Source organism: Zosterops lateralis (genome assembly GCF_965231275.1).
Source record: "Zosterops lateralis genome assembly, chromosome: 3".
NCBI lineage: Eukaryota > Metazoa > Chordata > Aves > Passeriformes > Zosteropidae > Zosterops > Zosterops lateralis.
This window is the reverse complement of record NC_139764.1, coordinates 65,071,984-65,085,918: the sequence shown is the minus strand read 5'-3', so window position 1 is coordinate 65,085,918 and position 13,935 is coordinate 65,071,984. Positions and strand designations below refer to the sequence as shown.

The 13,935-nt window shown below is 40.9% G+C and overlaps 1 protein-coding gene across 1 annotated transcript; it reads left to right on the top strand.

Moving 5' to 3' along the window:
• Positions 1 to 2,276: 2,276 nt before the first annotated feature.
• Positions 2,277 to 13,000, top strand: RWDD1 (RWD domain containing 1). Its single transcript, XM_083856891.1, has 7 exons — positions 2,277 to 2,393; positions 4,037 to 4,102; positions 5,324 to 5,454; positions 6,464 to 6,607; positions 7,590 to 7,722; positions 8,777 to 8,839; positions 10,575 to 13,000. Exons 1-7 carry the CDS (start codon positions 2,321 to 2,323, stop codon positions 10,685 to 10,687), a joined length of 723 nt encoding a protein of 240 aa, XP_083713017.1. The 5' UTR covers positions 2,277 to 2,320; the 3' UTR covers positions 10,688 to 13,000.
• The last annotated feature ends 935 nt before the right edge of the window (positions 13,001 to 13,935 follow it).

Genomic DNA, 13,935 nt, shown 5'->3' with positions numbered 1-13,935 from the left:
CCAGTGGTGCAGAAAGTGTAAGTGAATGGGGGTTGCAGTCCATCACATTGTCCCTGCTGCTCCTTCTTCCCTGAAGGGAGGGCTCCTCACACTCTCCCCCTGTTCCAGCATGAGGTACTTCCTCCCAGGAGACAGCTTTCCACTGGCTTCTCCAGTGTTGGTCCTCTACAGAAGCTGCAGTTCTTCATGAACTGCTCCAGTGTGGGTCCCTTCCATGGGACCCTTCAGGAACCACCGGTTCCAGGGCAGGGCCCCTGCAGGGTCACAAGTCCTGCCAGCAAACCTGTTGCAGTGTGGGCTCCTCTCTCCACAGGTCTTGCCAAGAATGCTCCAGCACAGGCCCCGGTGGGGTCATAGCCTCCTGCAGGCACCCATCTGCTCTGCTGTGGGGTCCTCCAGGGGCTGCAGGTGGATCTGTTTCACCTCCCTGGGCTGCAGAGGCACAGCTGCCTCACCATGGTCTGCACCAGGGGCTGTGGGGAATCTCTGATCCAGAGCCTGCAGCACCTGCTTCTCCTCCTTCCTCACTGAGCTTGGTGTCTGCAGAGCTGCTCCTCTCACTCCTCTCTCTGGCTGCAGTTTCTGTTGCTGAGGGTCCATTTCTCCCTTATTAAATCCATTATCCCAGAGGTGCAGCCACCATTGCTGATGGTGCTCAGCCTTGCCTGGAGGGTCTGTCTTGGAGCTGACTGGCATTGGCCCTGTTGGACACGGGGAGCTTCTGGCAGCTTCTCACGGGGCACCCCTGTAGTGCCCTTGCTACCAAAATCTGGCCGTGCAAACCTAATAAAGGCAATGGAACTGCACTGTTTATGTGAACACCTTAGGAAACAAAGTGCCTCTGGTAGTAAACACAACTTCTGATTTAATTTTAAAAATATTTGTGCTTTTTTTTTTTTTAATTTAAGATGGAACACTTAGCTGGAACATATGCAACTCGTTTGTGTATCTTAAGGTTTTGATAGAAAACCCCTATGCTGATGTCTGGATCCAAATGACAAAAACCGGCTGTCCTTAGGCCATGTGAATTCTTTCCACTTCTATTGTTTTACAGTACTACTATAAAATGATGTATTATTTGCAGTTAAGAGTAAGCTGTAAAACTCTTTTTATTTCTTGCTCACCTAATTTTTGAATTAGGCTTCATGGTTTCTGATTTTGTCCTGATTACTATTTGCCCTGTATTCTTCATAATAGTATGTAATTTAAAATACTGAGTGGAAATACTATCTGTCACTGCAAAGTCAGCCTGCCAATATACTAACACTATCACCTTGCTAGAATGTATTAATCCATAGTACTACAGCTGTAGTTTTTTAACTGATTTGGTGTATTTCCCTTTACTTCTTGGCTCCTTCAAACAAGGCATGGATTGGTAGTGAAGGCACAGCTTTCAAATTAATTCATGATTACAGACAAATCTATGAGTTGCTACAGTTGAACAGTCAAACTGTACCTGCTAAAATAGTTATCTTACCCAAGAATCCACTTAGAGTTCCAGTTTGCTCACTTGAAAATTCTCTTTATGACATGATAAAAGTTTCCTGGAAAACCCTGAATTTATAAAATGTATCTGTGGGAAAACTGCCAGCTATGGGGCCAGGAACTTGATGCACCTTTAAATTACTCTGTGCACCACGTACCCATCAGGGTCTGCAGCTGTTTAACCCTGGAGAGTGTTAAATTGATCCTGTCAGGTTGGATTCATCCCAGAGCAGGGCAGCTCCCAGCCCCGTTAGCCTTGGAGACTCCTACTCCGCACACACATCACGGCGATGCCTGCAATGACGGTGAACGCTTCCCGGGAAGTTTGTAGGCGCTATTTAACTTCAAGGTGCGAATCACCAGCTGCATCAAAGAAACCTCCCATTTCTGGCAGAAATGGCATTCACGGTACCTTTACGCGATACCTGGAGCAGGGGGTCTGAATCCATTCTGAGGAGTGAACCACACCGGCCCCGGCCTGTGTCACACAGGGACCGCGGAGCCGCGCTCGGCCGAGGCCAGTGGGGTCCCTCCTGCACGCCCCGTCTTGCCCGGGGCAGCGACCGCTGGGACTGACCGAGCGCCGGGCACCGCAGGCGGGAAGGCGACGGGGGAGCAACCAGACCGACCCCCGTGCTCGGCCCTCCTCTCTCCCTCCGTCCCTCTCTCCCTCAGTGGGCGCACCCGGCCCAGCCCTGAGGCGGCATTCCCGCCCACCGCGGGCGCGAGGCACGCTGGGAAGGGCCGGGCGGGGCCGGGACAGCGCAGGCGCGGTCGGCGGGCGGGGCGGGGCGGGGCGGTGCGGGCGGCCCATGGCCGTGGGCGGCGGGCCACGATGACCGACTACAGCGAGGAGCAGCGCAACGAGCTGGAGGCGCTGGAGTCCATCTACCCGGACTCCTTCACCGGTGCGGGGCCGCGCTGGCGGGCGGCGGGCGGGGGGAGGAGCGGGAGGCCGCGCCGGGGCTGCCGCGGGTCCCGAGGGGGTTCTGAGCGGCGCGGCTCGGCCCGGCCCGGCCCGGCCCGGCCCGGCTCGGGGTGTCGGTTCGCTTTCCTGGCCGGGAAAAGCAAAACCCTTGATGACCCTCGTGGCCCGGTCCTGGCACGGCAGCCGGCCCGGCGTGGGCAGCCCGGCCCCTGCGCTGGGAGGATGCTCCGCGGAAAAGCCTTTCCAAAGATGCGGCCCTCGGTGGGAATCGCGGAGTTAGGTTGTGTCCCGACTGGTTTTTCTTTCCGGTCACAAGCTTGTCGCGGTCGTGAGGCTCGGGATGTTTTGGGTGCTCAAAGGTGCGTCTTCCTCCGTAAATGTGTCGCCACTACCTGCCTTACTCCCTTGCAGGTGAAAAAAAGGCAAGCTTTAATCCCCTGGTGCAGCATGTTATATTGCTGAAACTTTCGTGTTATGGATACATTGGTTCATCAGTTTTCCAGGATTTTCGATTTACCATCGAACAGTCAAGAGTATCTACCATGCCAGCTAATCCAACATAACTTTTGGCATTCCATATCCAAAGAATATTAACAGTGGAAAAATCGGGATATTTTCTGTTTCCTTCCTGCACACTCTGGCCAGAGCTCCACAGCATCTTACTTGGCAGTAACTTCACCACACAAGCATTTGCCCAGTAGAGTTGCCCATTGCTTCAATCTGAAAGTCTTCTCAGGTCTTCACTTTTATGTTAAAGATTACTTTAAGGTGTATGAATTGATTTCTGGTAGCTGGGGGTGCTAGATATCTGATATGGAAGTCACATTCTTTCATATAGCCTCTATACTCTGGTGCTTACTCAGAGTTATTGTTCACTCATGTAATGCTTTCCTGCCCAAGGGAAGAGAGAGGAATAAAGATCGTATAGTACATTAGCAATTAGGCAAAACTCAGCTGATACTTTGAGAGCATGTACACTAATTTGGGCATAGGTCATAACAGTGATGCACAGCAGTCCTCACATGAGGATGTGGTCTGCAACCCACAATTGTGTGATGAGGTTTTTAGCAGGTGAAACACAGGTCACAGCTCTTGCTCTGTTGTGTTGTCTTGTCTTCTGGCTGCCTGATTCACACATTTTCATTCTAGTACATTGCTTGGTTAGTAGCATTTCCTGCATTAAGCTGTTTTAAATATTGGGCAGGCATACTGTAAAAATAGTCCAGGGTCAAGAGTGCACTGGATGCTCATCAGACACATTTAGTGCAGTAGAGCAAATTAGCTTTGGTAGCTTTCTGCACACAGTCAGTGCATTACCAGAAGTTGTTTGATTTGATTTGCACTTTCTGGAACAGTGACACTTCCAGAAGAGAAAGTTTTCCAAAAGTGGAAGCCTTTGGTATTGCTTGATGATAGATGGTCTCATTCAAAGAACACTCCAGGCATCACATTATATGGAAAATAGCTGTTAATTGAAAAGTATTACATTAATAAGTTTAAAAGGCCCTTAACACTGTCTCAAGAGTTTACTTTCATAAGTCCTTGAGAAGTTCAGGTTTAGTGATGTGAAGAAGTAATTGATTTAAGGTCTCTCCCTGACTCTTGCTTTTTTCCTTTGAACAGTATTGTCAGAAAAGCCAACAACATTCACAATCACTGTGACATCTGAAGCTGGAGAAAATGATGAAAGTAAGTTGATCATGTCTTACGCAGAAACTTCTCCTATATATATTAAATTCTATCACCAGCAGCTATGTATACCTCCACTTAGATCCTTGTAGGGGCCTGATAGAGCAAACATTCCTTAGCAAATATAGTGCAAGGATTTGGGTAATCCTGGTTTAGTTTGCAGAAATGTTACGCTCTCACTGTAGAACTGCTTTCTGCTGAATCTCAAAGGCTTTGTAGCGTAGCTTCAAAAAGTATGGCTTGTCACCATCCTGTCATTGGCTTACAGACACGTTGTGAGGGGATTTCTTTTCTGGCAACTGTGTGTGTGCCAGCTACGTGGGAGAGTTGAGTCTGTGTGCTGTGAATGTGCAGCCCTTAAGGAACAGTTCCAGAGCAGGAGGCTATGGGTCCCAAGGCCCTGTGTATTTGTTAAGTACCGACAGTTGTGTGGGCATGTTGTAAGCAAGCCTTACTCCAAGCAAGTATGAAAGCTGCCATTCTGGATACTATAACAGAAGGAGAAAACTGATGCTGTCTTACTTAGCTTTGAAGGAGTAAGTCCTGTGTAGAGCAGGTGTCTGTGTTGAACAGACTGCTGTCCTGCTGAGAACTGTGAGTCTGGAGCTAAAGGAGAGCTTCTCCTTGGTGTTCTGGGAGGATGTGTAAAAGAAACTTGATTCTCTTTTGCCTCGTTTCCATGTTACCCTGGCTCTGGGCAGCTTCAGATGGAGTGCATTTTTCTCAGGCAGCTCTGCTTAATAACTGCTACTGGACAGTGTGTTTGTCCACAGTGTGGAGCCCTGGAACCCAACACAGAGGTTGATACTTCAACCAGGCACACAGAACCTGAGATGTTAATATGCTGAGATTTTCTCTAATTCTGTTATTATGACTCTTGCTGTTTCCCAGCTTTAAGTAAATATGATGGAGATTACTGCTCTAGTACCTCTCATATCGCAGAAGGTTTTTCAGTCTTCCTAAAGACTCCTCCTAAAGAGATAGACATGAATGGGTTTTAAAACTTTGTGCAAGTGTAAACTTTATCATCTTAATTTCTTAGAACTCTGAGGTTATGTTTAAGTCTGTTCATATTATTTTAACATCTATGTAAGAAGACTGTTCCTTAAAGGCAAGAATACTTAATATTCTGTAATCTTTAGGCTGTTGATGCAGTAGGAAAACATACCATTAAAGTTATACAGAGTTATCATCATAAGAATATGTTTCTTTATCTTGTAGCTGTCCAAACAACCCTTAAATTTACCTATAGAGAAAAATACCCTGATGAAACTCCACTATATGAAATTGTCTCACAGGAGAATCTTGATGATAATGATGTCATGGACATAATAAAACTGCTAGAGCAACAGGTAAGGAAAATGAAATATCTTGGTATAGCTTGATATCACTTCACACTTTAGCTGGAATTTCTCTCTCAAATCAGTTGTTTTCTGAGTTATCTGCTACTGATCTGAAACGTGTTCCATACTCTAGGGACTTACTTTAAGGTTTGAGTTTGGTGAATGACATCATTGAGGTAAGATATAGGGCTAATTTAGTGTGTGCAATAATGTAGAATAATGAAATGGAAGTGCACTAGAGCTTCCCCTCTTTTCCACATCTAGCTTAAGGTGAACTTGTTTAACTGTGCGTGTATATATATATATGTGGAGAGAGAGAGGGAGTATTTGTGAAAATAAGGCGCCTCAGTTTCATTTGGAAATATTAAAAAAATGCCACATTGATTCTAGATTCTTTTTGATAACGTAACTGTTTGGGGGTAGGGTGGATCTCATCAGCATTTGGGGTCAGTGAGAGTGAGGAAAGAAGGAAGCACCTCTTTGGTTTCAGGAATTTCTGACAAGTCCTCACTGCCTTAAAATTGCCATAATATGTTTAGTGGGCATTTTTTTCATTTTCAGTTTACTTCATATAACCTTCCTTCCATCAGCTGATGTTTTTTGGTTTTCCTGAGAAACTGTCTCACTTCAAAGGAGCATGTAATAGAATTAAGGAATAAACTGTTCCAGGAGAAGAAAGGTTCTGAGTGACTTGTCTCTTATGATTTATGATTCTCAAAATTTAAAATTGTGTTTCTACTGTAAGTTTTGTTTTATTCATGAAAAAGCCTTTCAGAAGATGTCTATAATGTGTTAATAACCTGAACACAGACATTCATCTTTGTGTTTTGCTGCACACCCATTTAGGGATAACTAACTGGATAACTGGCCAGTTGAATTTGATTTTTACAGGAGGCTTTTGAGGCTGGTGCAGAATGTGTCAGCTGTGCCCTCTGCATTTGCACAACATCCTACTTTCTATAAACATATTTATGCATTCAGGTTCTTCTGTTTGAAGTTGCCTTCTTTTGTGTTGTAGGCAGAAGAAAATTTAGGAATGGTAATGATCTTCACTCTAGTCTCAGCAGTACAGGAGAAATTAAATGAAATTGTGGATCAAATAAAAACACGAAGAGAAGAAGAGAAGAAACAGAAAGAAAGAGAAGCAGAGGAAGAAGAGAAAGTATGTGAAATAATGTTCTCAATGAAAAAGTCTTTCTGCTTCTTTAAGATGCATTGGTTTGATGCAGGAGCAGTTCTCAGTTGCAGTGGGGAAGGAACAGCTATCCTAAAGATGATTTAATTGAAACTCAAGAAGATTGTTTAATGAACTTAAGTGATCTTTTTTCCCCTTTTGCCTTAAGCAGTCTTCTTTTGGAGTCTAACTGCCTGTTCACAGTCCCTTCTAGCATTACTTCCTAAGGCAGGGATTCTTCCCAAATGAAATCAGATTTGTTGTAAAGAGTTTTTTGCTGGAAGAAAGGGAGGAAAGAAGGAATGTGGCTCAAAAAAGTCTAGAATATGTTCTTGCTGCACATGGGCTCCATGGTTTGAGGAAGGCTGTCTTCCTGGGTAGATAGGGATAGGGTGGAAGCAATGTTCAGGACTGGTTTGCCCTCCTGTAGAATAGTTTTACCATTTGTGGATTGTGCTGTGAGTCCAACTAATGGGTCTTCAGTCACTTCCTGAGAAATAGCTGGAGGGTGATGGGACTTGGACGGTTCTGTATTTCTGAAAATTGGCAAAGAAATACCTGAAAGAAAGAATATTTTTTTTTTCTGTTTCAGCAATATAAAAGGATTAATGTATTTTAAGGGCAATATTTCAGTGTAGATTGCACTTAAGAGTTGGTAAGAAGTGCTGTCTACTTATAAATAACCTATATTAGTGGGGAGTTGTGAACTATTGCACTCTAGGTCCAAAAGGAGTATGCAGCGTTCTTCCATGAGGGTTTCCACCTCAGGATAGTTGTCTGAGGGGAGTGTCCCATGATAAAAACCACAAGAATGTGTTCTTTATATATTCTCAGGATTAGGATAAATTTCTCAGAATACACCACAGCAAGCAGTGCATCTGACTGTTGTAATTTAAATAATTTAGAGAATGCTTATCTTCAGCTGTAGCTTTGCAAGCTGTGTTTGCAGCCTTGTTTTCTATTCTTCCAGCAACGTTTTCATGGCACCCCTGTTACCATTGAGAATTTCCTTAATTGGAAAGCCAAGTTTGATGCAGAGCTTCTAGAAATAAAAAGGAAAAAGATGAAAGAAGAAGAACAAGCAGGCAAAAATAAGCTAAGTGGTATGTTTCAATAATGGTTGTGAAATTTCTGAAATGGTAACAGCCTGTAATGACAAGTCTAAAAGTAATTTTTTATATGGATAATAGGTCTTGGCATCCTGCTCCATAGTCTGCATGGCTTAGCTTTGAACGAGTTCTCCTGTGATGCTGTATCTACTTTTGACCTGATTACCTGAAAAAAAACCATAACCAATGTGGTCATGCTGTATCACTGTTGTGTTTTCTCCTCACTTCTGGCTAGTTTTGATGAGATTTGGCAGAGATGGAAATTTTAATGGTATTAAGTTTCATAAAAAGCTGTACAGGACAGGGGATATGCTTGATTCCTCTCTGAAGGGTATGCATTTGGGAATCTGCAAAGATGAGATTACAGATATCAGGCTTTTATTTTTTCCGTTCTTTAAAGTTATGTGGTGTCTGTTTTCCTCTATACAAATGTAGTTTGTAGAAGCTTCCCTTTACAAAACTAAAACCAGGCTTATTCTTGGATGTCATTAGTGTAATTCTGATGTTACCATGCACACCAACCAGGCTAGTTTGTGGAAGCTTGCATGAACAATGTAGATGGAAGACAGGTGATTTATATGGAAAGAGTCCTGAGCTTTTCTTCTTGTCCCTCCCAGTGAGAAAGGTTACTTTTGTAGATGCAAGTTGCTTTTTGAATGGAAGAATATATGAAAAAAGGTGGAGGAGTCAGCTGATTTCCTTTCCAGTTCCCACAGAGGATTTCTTGTGGAATGCAAGGTGAAGACTAAAGCAGCAAGGACTGAACACAGGCTGTGGGGTGTAAAATTTTTCTTTAAGGTCTTAATAACACTACAATGACCCATTTCACATGTAAGAGGAGGAAGCTTGTTGGTGTAGATGAATCCTGGATGAATTAAAAAAAAAAAATCAGAATGGGGCACTTACAGAAATGGGCAGTTAAAAACAAAAGACTGACAGAACTGGTTGATTTGAAAAGACTAAAATACATATGCTGACTGATTTTGCCTTAGGTTGATACTTGGTTCAGAACTGTACTTGCTTATATATTGGTTTATTTTATTTCTAGGTAAACAGCTATTTGAAATGGATCACAACCTTGACACCTCTGACATCCAGTTCTTGGAGGAAGGTAAATTTCTGTTTGATTCCACAACTGAAAGGCAATGGATTAAAATAGGTCAAAATTCTTAAGCAAAATCTGTGTTATATTTCTAACTTAACATCTTACATCAGAATCACTTTTACATTGGAAAAACTTTCTGAGAAGTACTGCTTTGCAGACTGAACAGAAGAAATTTTAACTTTTCTCAAAACCAAAACCTTTCCAAGATGCTAAAGTGTATTTATTTGTGGCCTTGTGCTTGAGTTGATCTTATTTACACTGCTTAAATGATTGGACTGGGAGCAAAATTTAAAAAAAAGAAAAGCAACAACAAAATAAAAACCCACAACTCAACCCTGATTTTTATTCTTTTTTAGCCAGCCTTCTAACCCCTGATTTCAAGCACAGGTCTTGAACTTCTGTCACCTTTTCTCTGAACTTCAACACCAACAGGAAACATCTTGCAGGTTGAAATAAATGTTATTTGCTTCTGTGCAACCCAGTTCTTTTTCATGGTTTCTGCAGATGTGCCTGTTACCTTACCTAAAATAGTGACCTGATGCCAGATAAAAATTCTGTAAGCCTGTGCTAGAAAAATACCAAACTTGGAAAACCAGTTGGAGATAAAGCATATAAAAGCATATATACTCACAGTAACAAACGTATTTAATTTGCTGTAGCACTTTTTAGTATTCTAGTTTCAAATACCTGAGTTTTGAGGTAAGACAGTTCTTTAATATAGCTGCATTATGTACTGGTATTACAAAACACAGGCAGAAGAGAGTCAAGGTTCTTTTCTGCACGTAACAATTAAAAAGTTTATGAATGTCAGTGAGTATAAATTTGAAATGGTAGTAATGGGGAAGTTCAGTTACTTCTACAGGGAATAATTTAATCTTGTCTTTCTACAAAGTGCCTAAAAAGAAGATGGTTTGTTGGTGGCACATTTGGCTGCCTTAGGAGAGGAACAGGCCTCTACCTGGGCTCTGTGCCCAGATGATTTGGGATTAATGCATTAATTTGTAATCCTGTTGCTGCTGGTGATTTAAAAACTCCCATTCTTATTGCTGCTTGCATTCTGTCATAGATGCAACAGATTACTAAGTCTGTTTTAATATTACACTAGCATGTATTACTAATTTTCAGGGGATAATGGCATTATCTTGTATAGATGTCGTCAAGTCCAGGGAAGTAATAGAAACTTTATTTGGTGACCAGAAGATGTCACTGTTGATACATAAAAACAAAATAGCAGTCCTCAAGTTTTATCCTTAGATCAGCAGCATCTCTTTCAGAAGAAAATATGAAAGTAGCCAAAGTTTCATCTTGCTTGTAAAATTTAAATTTGAAAGCAAATATATGTATGTCAGTATATGGTATGTAAGGATTTTTTTATGAATCCTGTTCATTCATCTCACTAGGATAGTAGTAATTATTCCAGCTGTGAGGTCCTGAGCTCCTGCTTTGGCTGTCCTGGGGAGAATCTCTGCTTCTGGCAAATGTAAATGTTAATTTCATGTTCCAAATGCATTCTGAGGTTCTGTGTGACATTTCTTTTGACTGGGTTTTGATACAAAGAAAAAAATCTTTTAGCTGTAAAAAGATAAAATGTGGCATTTACTTTTCTGTATCTATTATAAAAAGCCAAAGAAGTTAACAGCTACCTACATTGAAGAACTAATGCAAAAAAAATCTTGTCATTTTGTTGTTGTTAAAATTTTCCTTGTTGCATGAAAATAAAGTATCTTTCTATTCCTTACAGCTGGAAACAATGTGGAGGTTGATGAATCTTTATTCCAAGAAATGGATGATTTAGAACTGGAGGATGAAGAGGATGACCCTGACTACAACCCTGTTAATTTAGATAGTGATTAGACTTATTTGAACTGATTCTGTCATCAGTATGGACATATTTAAGGAGAGAGGGGCAGGCAGGAAAGCCACAGCATCTGTGGTTTTAGTAATGTGTATTGTTTTTCTTTTTTCTTAATTTTTTTTCCAAAGAAAAAACCCAACATATTTTAAATCCAGGAGAATGGTCTTCTGATGACTTTCACTATAAATAAATTTACTTTAATATTTCAAATGAAAAAATTGAGAAATACTGATCTGTCTGAAACCGCTTTTCTATTTTCTCTAATTTGTTTTCCCTCCCTACTTCTGTAATTGTCCTTTGAAGAGATGTGGCAACATGCAAGATGGAAAGATGTTACAGCAAGCACTAAGCACGCCTGCATCTGAATGCTGAGCAGCTGTTCTGCTGTTTTCCACCTGGGATACACATGGGCAGCTTTGGTGAATAAAAGGGATCACATACTATGCAGTTATTTATTTTTTGTTTTTTCTTCTGTGGAGTTTTTTATTAATTCAAGTCAGTTTTGGTGCCCCAATTTATCAGCTGTACATAGACAGCACTAGTCACCTTTGTTGTATAGCCTTATTAAAGTCTAGTGGAAACCATTTCCATACAATTAGAGTGAAATTTTTTACCATAGTCATGAATAATGTTTTCAAAATGGTGAGTTCACGTCAGCAGGAAAAAAACCAGAATGTGAAATCCTCTTGAAGTTTGGTTGATATGTTCAGGGAGGGTTTGGGTTTTTTTGAATGTGTGCCTCAATGAACTAATACAAAAAAATCAAAACCCACCTTAGGAAGATTAGTTTGCCTTTGGCAGCAGACTGTGTGGAAACACTATGAGTGGAGTGCACATTACAGCAGCAGGGTTTATCGAGTGCTCTCTGGGTTTGAATGTAACTGGTGTAGTTCTAGAAGCATTGTGTTGGCAGCCTGTGAAGGTTAGCACAGAATGCAGTAAAGCTACACGTCAACTTGGGGATGTTGCCCATCCTTCAGAGTTGTTTCTGGAGCTAACAGCTGTCAGACTCCTCCCTTACCACCTCCAAAAAGCCCAAACACTGCAAGAACTGCAGTGTTTAAACATGCTGTGTTTGAAACTGCAGCGCTGGAAGAATGATGGTGTCAAAAGACAGCTTTCCAAACAGAGAGACAGGCACCTCAATGATTGAACACTGTGTGCTGAATTTTAAACACTGTTAGTAGACTGCCTTAACTGTGCCAGCTTCAATCTTTGAAGAGGGTTGCACTAAAGTATCACATTGCTTGGAGGAATAATGGATTTATGAATTTTAGTATTTGAAAATTCCATATTCAAGATGAGAAGTTTAATTATGGAAATAATGGTTATAAGAATCTATTCATATCACTTGAGAACATCTGTTTAGGATGATGTCCTTTAGCCTGTTTTTTTTTTTTCCTTTTTTTTATTCAAGTGAATGAATTTCTACTAGATAGAAATAAGTGTTCAAGTACTTTGTAAATACTTTTATAAATTAACCATGTGCCTTTGTTCCTACTGTTGTCCCTGTGTTGTTTTTAATTTTGGCTACTAAGAACTCTAGATAAGCATCTAGATATCAACGATAATGTTTTATGTTTCAAAGCAATAAGCAGGATCTGTGTTCCCAACAGTTACCAGATACATTAAAAAAATTGTGAGCTAATGTGGTATTAAATCTTGTCTTTTCCAAAGATACAGTTGGATTGAAAGCTTTGTAGTTACTACATCCGGCTTCCTGTGTAATGGCTAGGATGCTTTAAAATGATCATGAGCACTGAACTTAATTTATTTCTGGTATGTCTCAACTCAGCTGCATAAAACCCCATTTAACTCCTAAGGCTGCTTTCCATTTCCAGCTGTGTATGTTTAAAATGTATTTTTTCATAAAAGGAATGAATTTGAGCTCTCTACATTTGGTTCAAATCCAAGAATCCTGTGTAGTCTGTGCAAATATGGTAATCTGAAAATTTTCCAAGTGGATCACTGATAAGTCATCTACATATGAAAGGAAGTTTCTCATGAATTATATTTCTAGAATAATGAAATTTTCTAGTCTGTTTTCACACTAACATATTTATTGGCTTTCATGCAGAGAATGTATAGCATAAAAATGTTAAAATTATGTAAAACAAGCTAAAATGTGAAAACGTGTTTTTGCTGTTCTAATTCAAAGCAGAGGAAATAATAAGGGTTGAAGTGACAAAAAAAATTGCATAAAGTCTGTTCCTCCAGGTCTTTGGAAGAAGTTTTAGTGACTCAGTCTGAATGGCAGATTTTTTAGCTTTGTTAGCAATTAACATTGGTGAAATAAAAGGGAATTTGACTGAGAGTAAGTTTGGTTGTGTGTGTGTCAGTTTGCTGAAATGAACAGAGACAAGGGGTTTTTTTGCTGGAAAAAGTTTAGCTGGGATATTTAAATTTGCATATGTACTTTGGATTAGATTGAAACTAATTCTTACTATGTGAATAAAATCCCATTTATAAACTTTGACAAAGTTATAGTAATTTAAAATCCTGGTGCTGACAACCTTTCTTGTATGCAATTTTTAACTGCCTCAGCCCAAAGCATGCACTGTAATACATGGAAGCAATAGTGAGTTACAACACTGCACCTTGACCAGAGCGAATTTAGTTTTGAACAGGCTGAGTGTTTTGAATAGTTGGTGCCAGAGTTAAAATTCAGAGGATGGTGCCTACTACATTATGATGCTGTGGGTAAAATCTCAAGCGTGCTGCAAAGCCTAGGATTTTGCATCCAAATTATGATTGCATTATTGGCATTTCTCCTTTTATTTCCTTCCTTGCATCTGTTTGACACCTGCCTCACAGACCAGGGCTAATAAGGGAGCTGATTTTCTGGGAACTGGGAGACTCTCTCTTCCCCTAGTTTGAGCCCCTCTAGTGTCCCCTAAGTATTTAAACCTTTCACAGCTTATAGGCCACTTCTACATACCTACTGAAATCCCTGCATTTTCATAACTATTTTTTAATTATTATTTCATGCGTATTTCAGAAAAATCAGTGATGTATGGATTGTAGTATCTGTACATGTTCACGTTCACTGCTTCCAAAAATGACAAGTTATTGCCAGAGCTTGTGAAACATGCGAGAAAGAGGTTACTGGTAAGGCTCTTACTTACACCTGTATTTAGGTCTCAGCATAAAAGAGAGTCTAAATGAAAGGAATGTATCTAAACTCCAGTTACAATAGGTGGACGCATGATAGAGCTGGTAAAGCAGAAACACCCTGTGCTACCTGCAA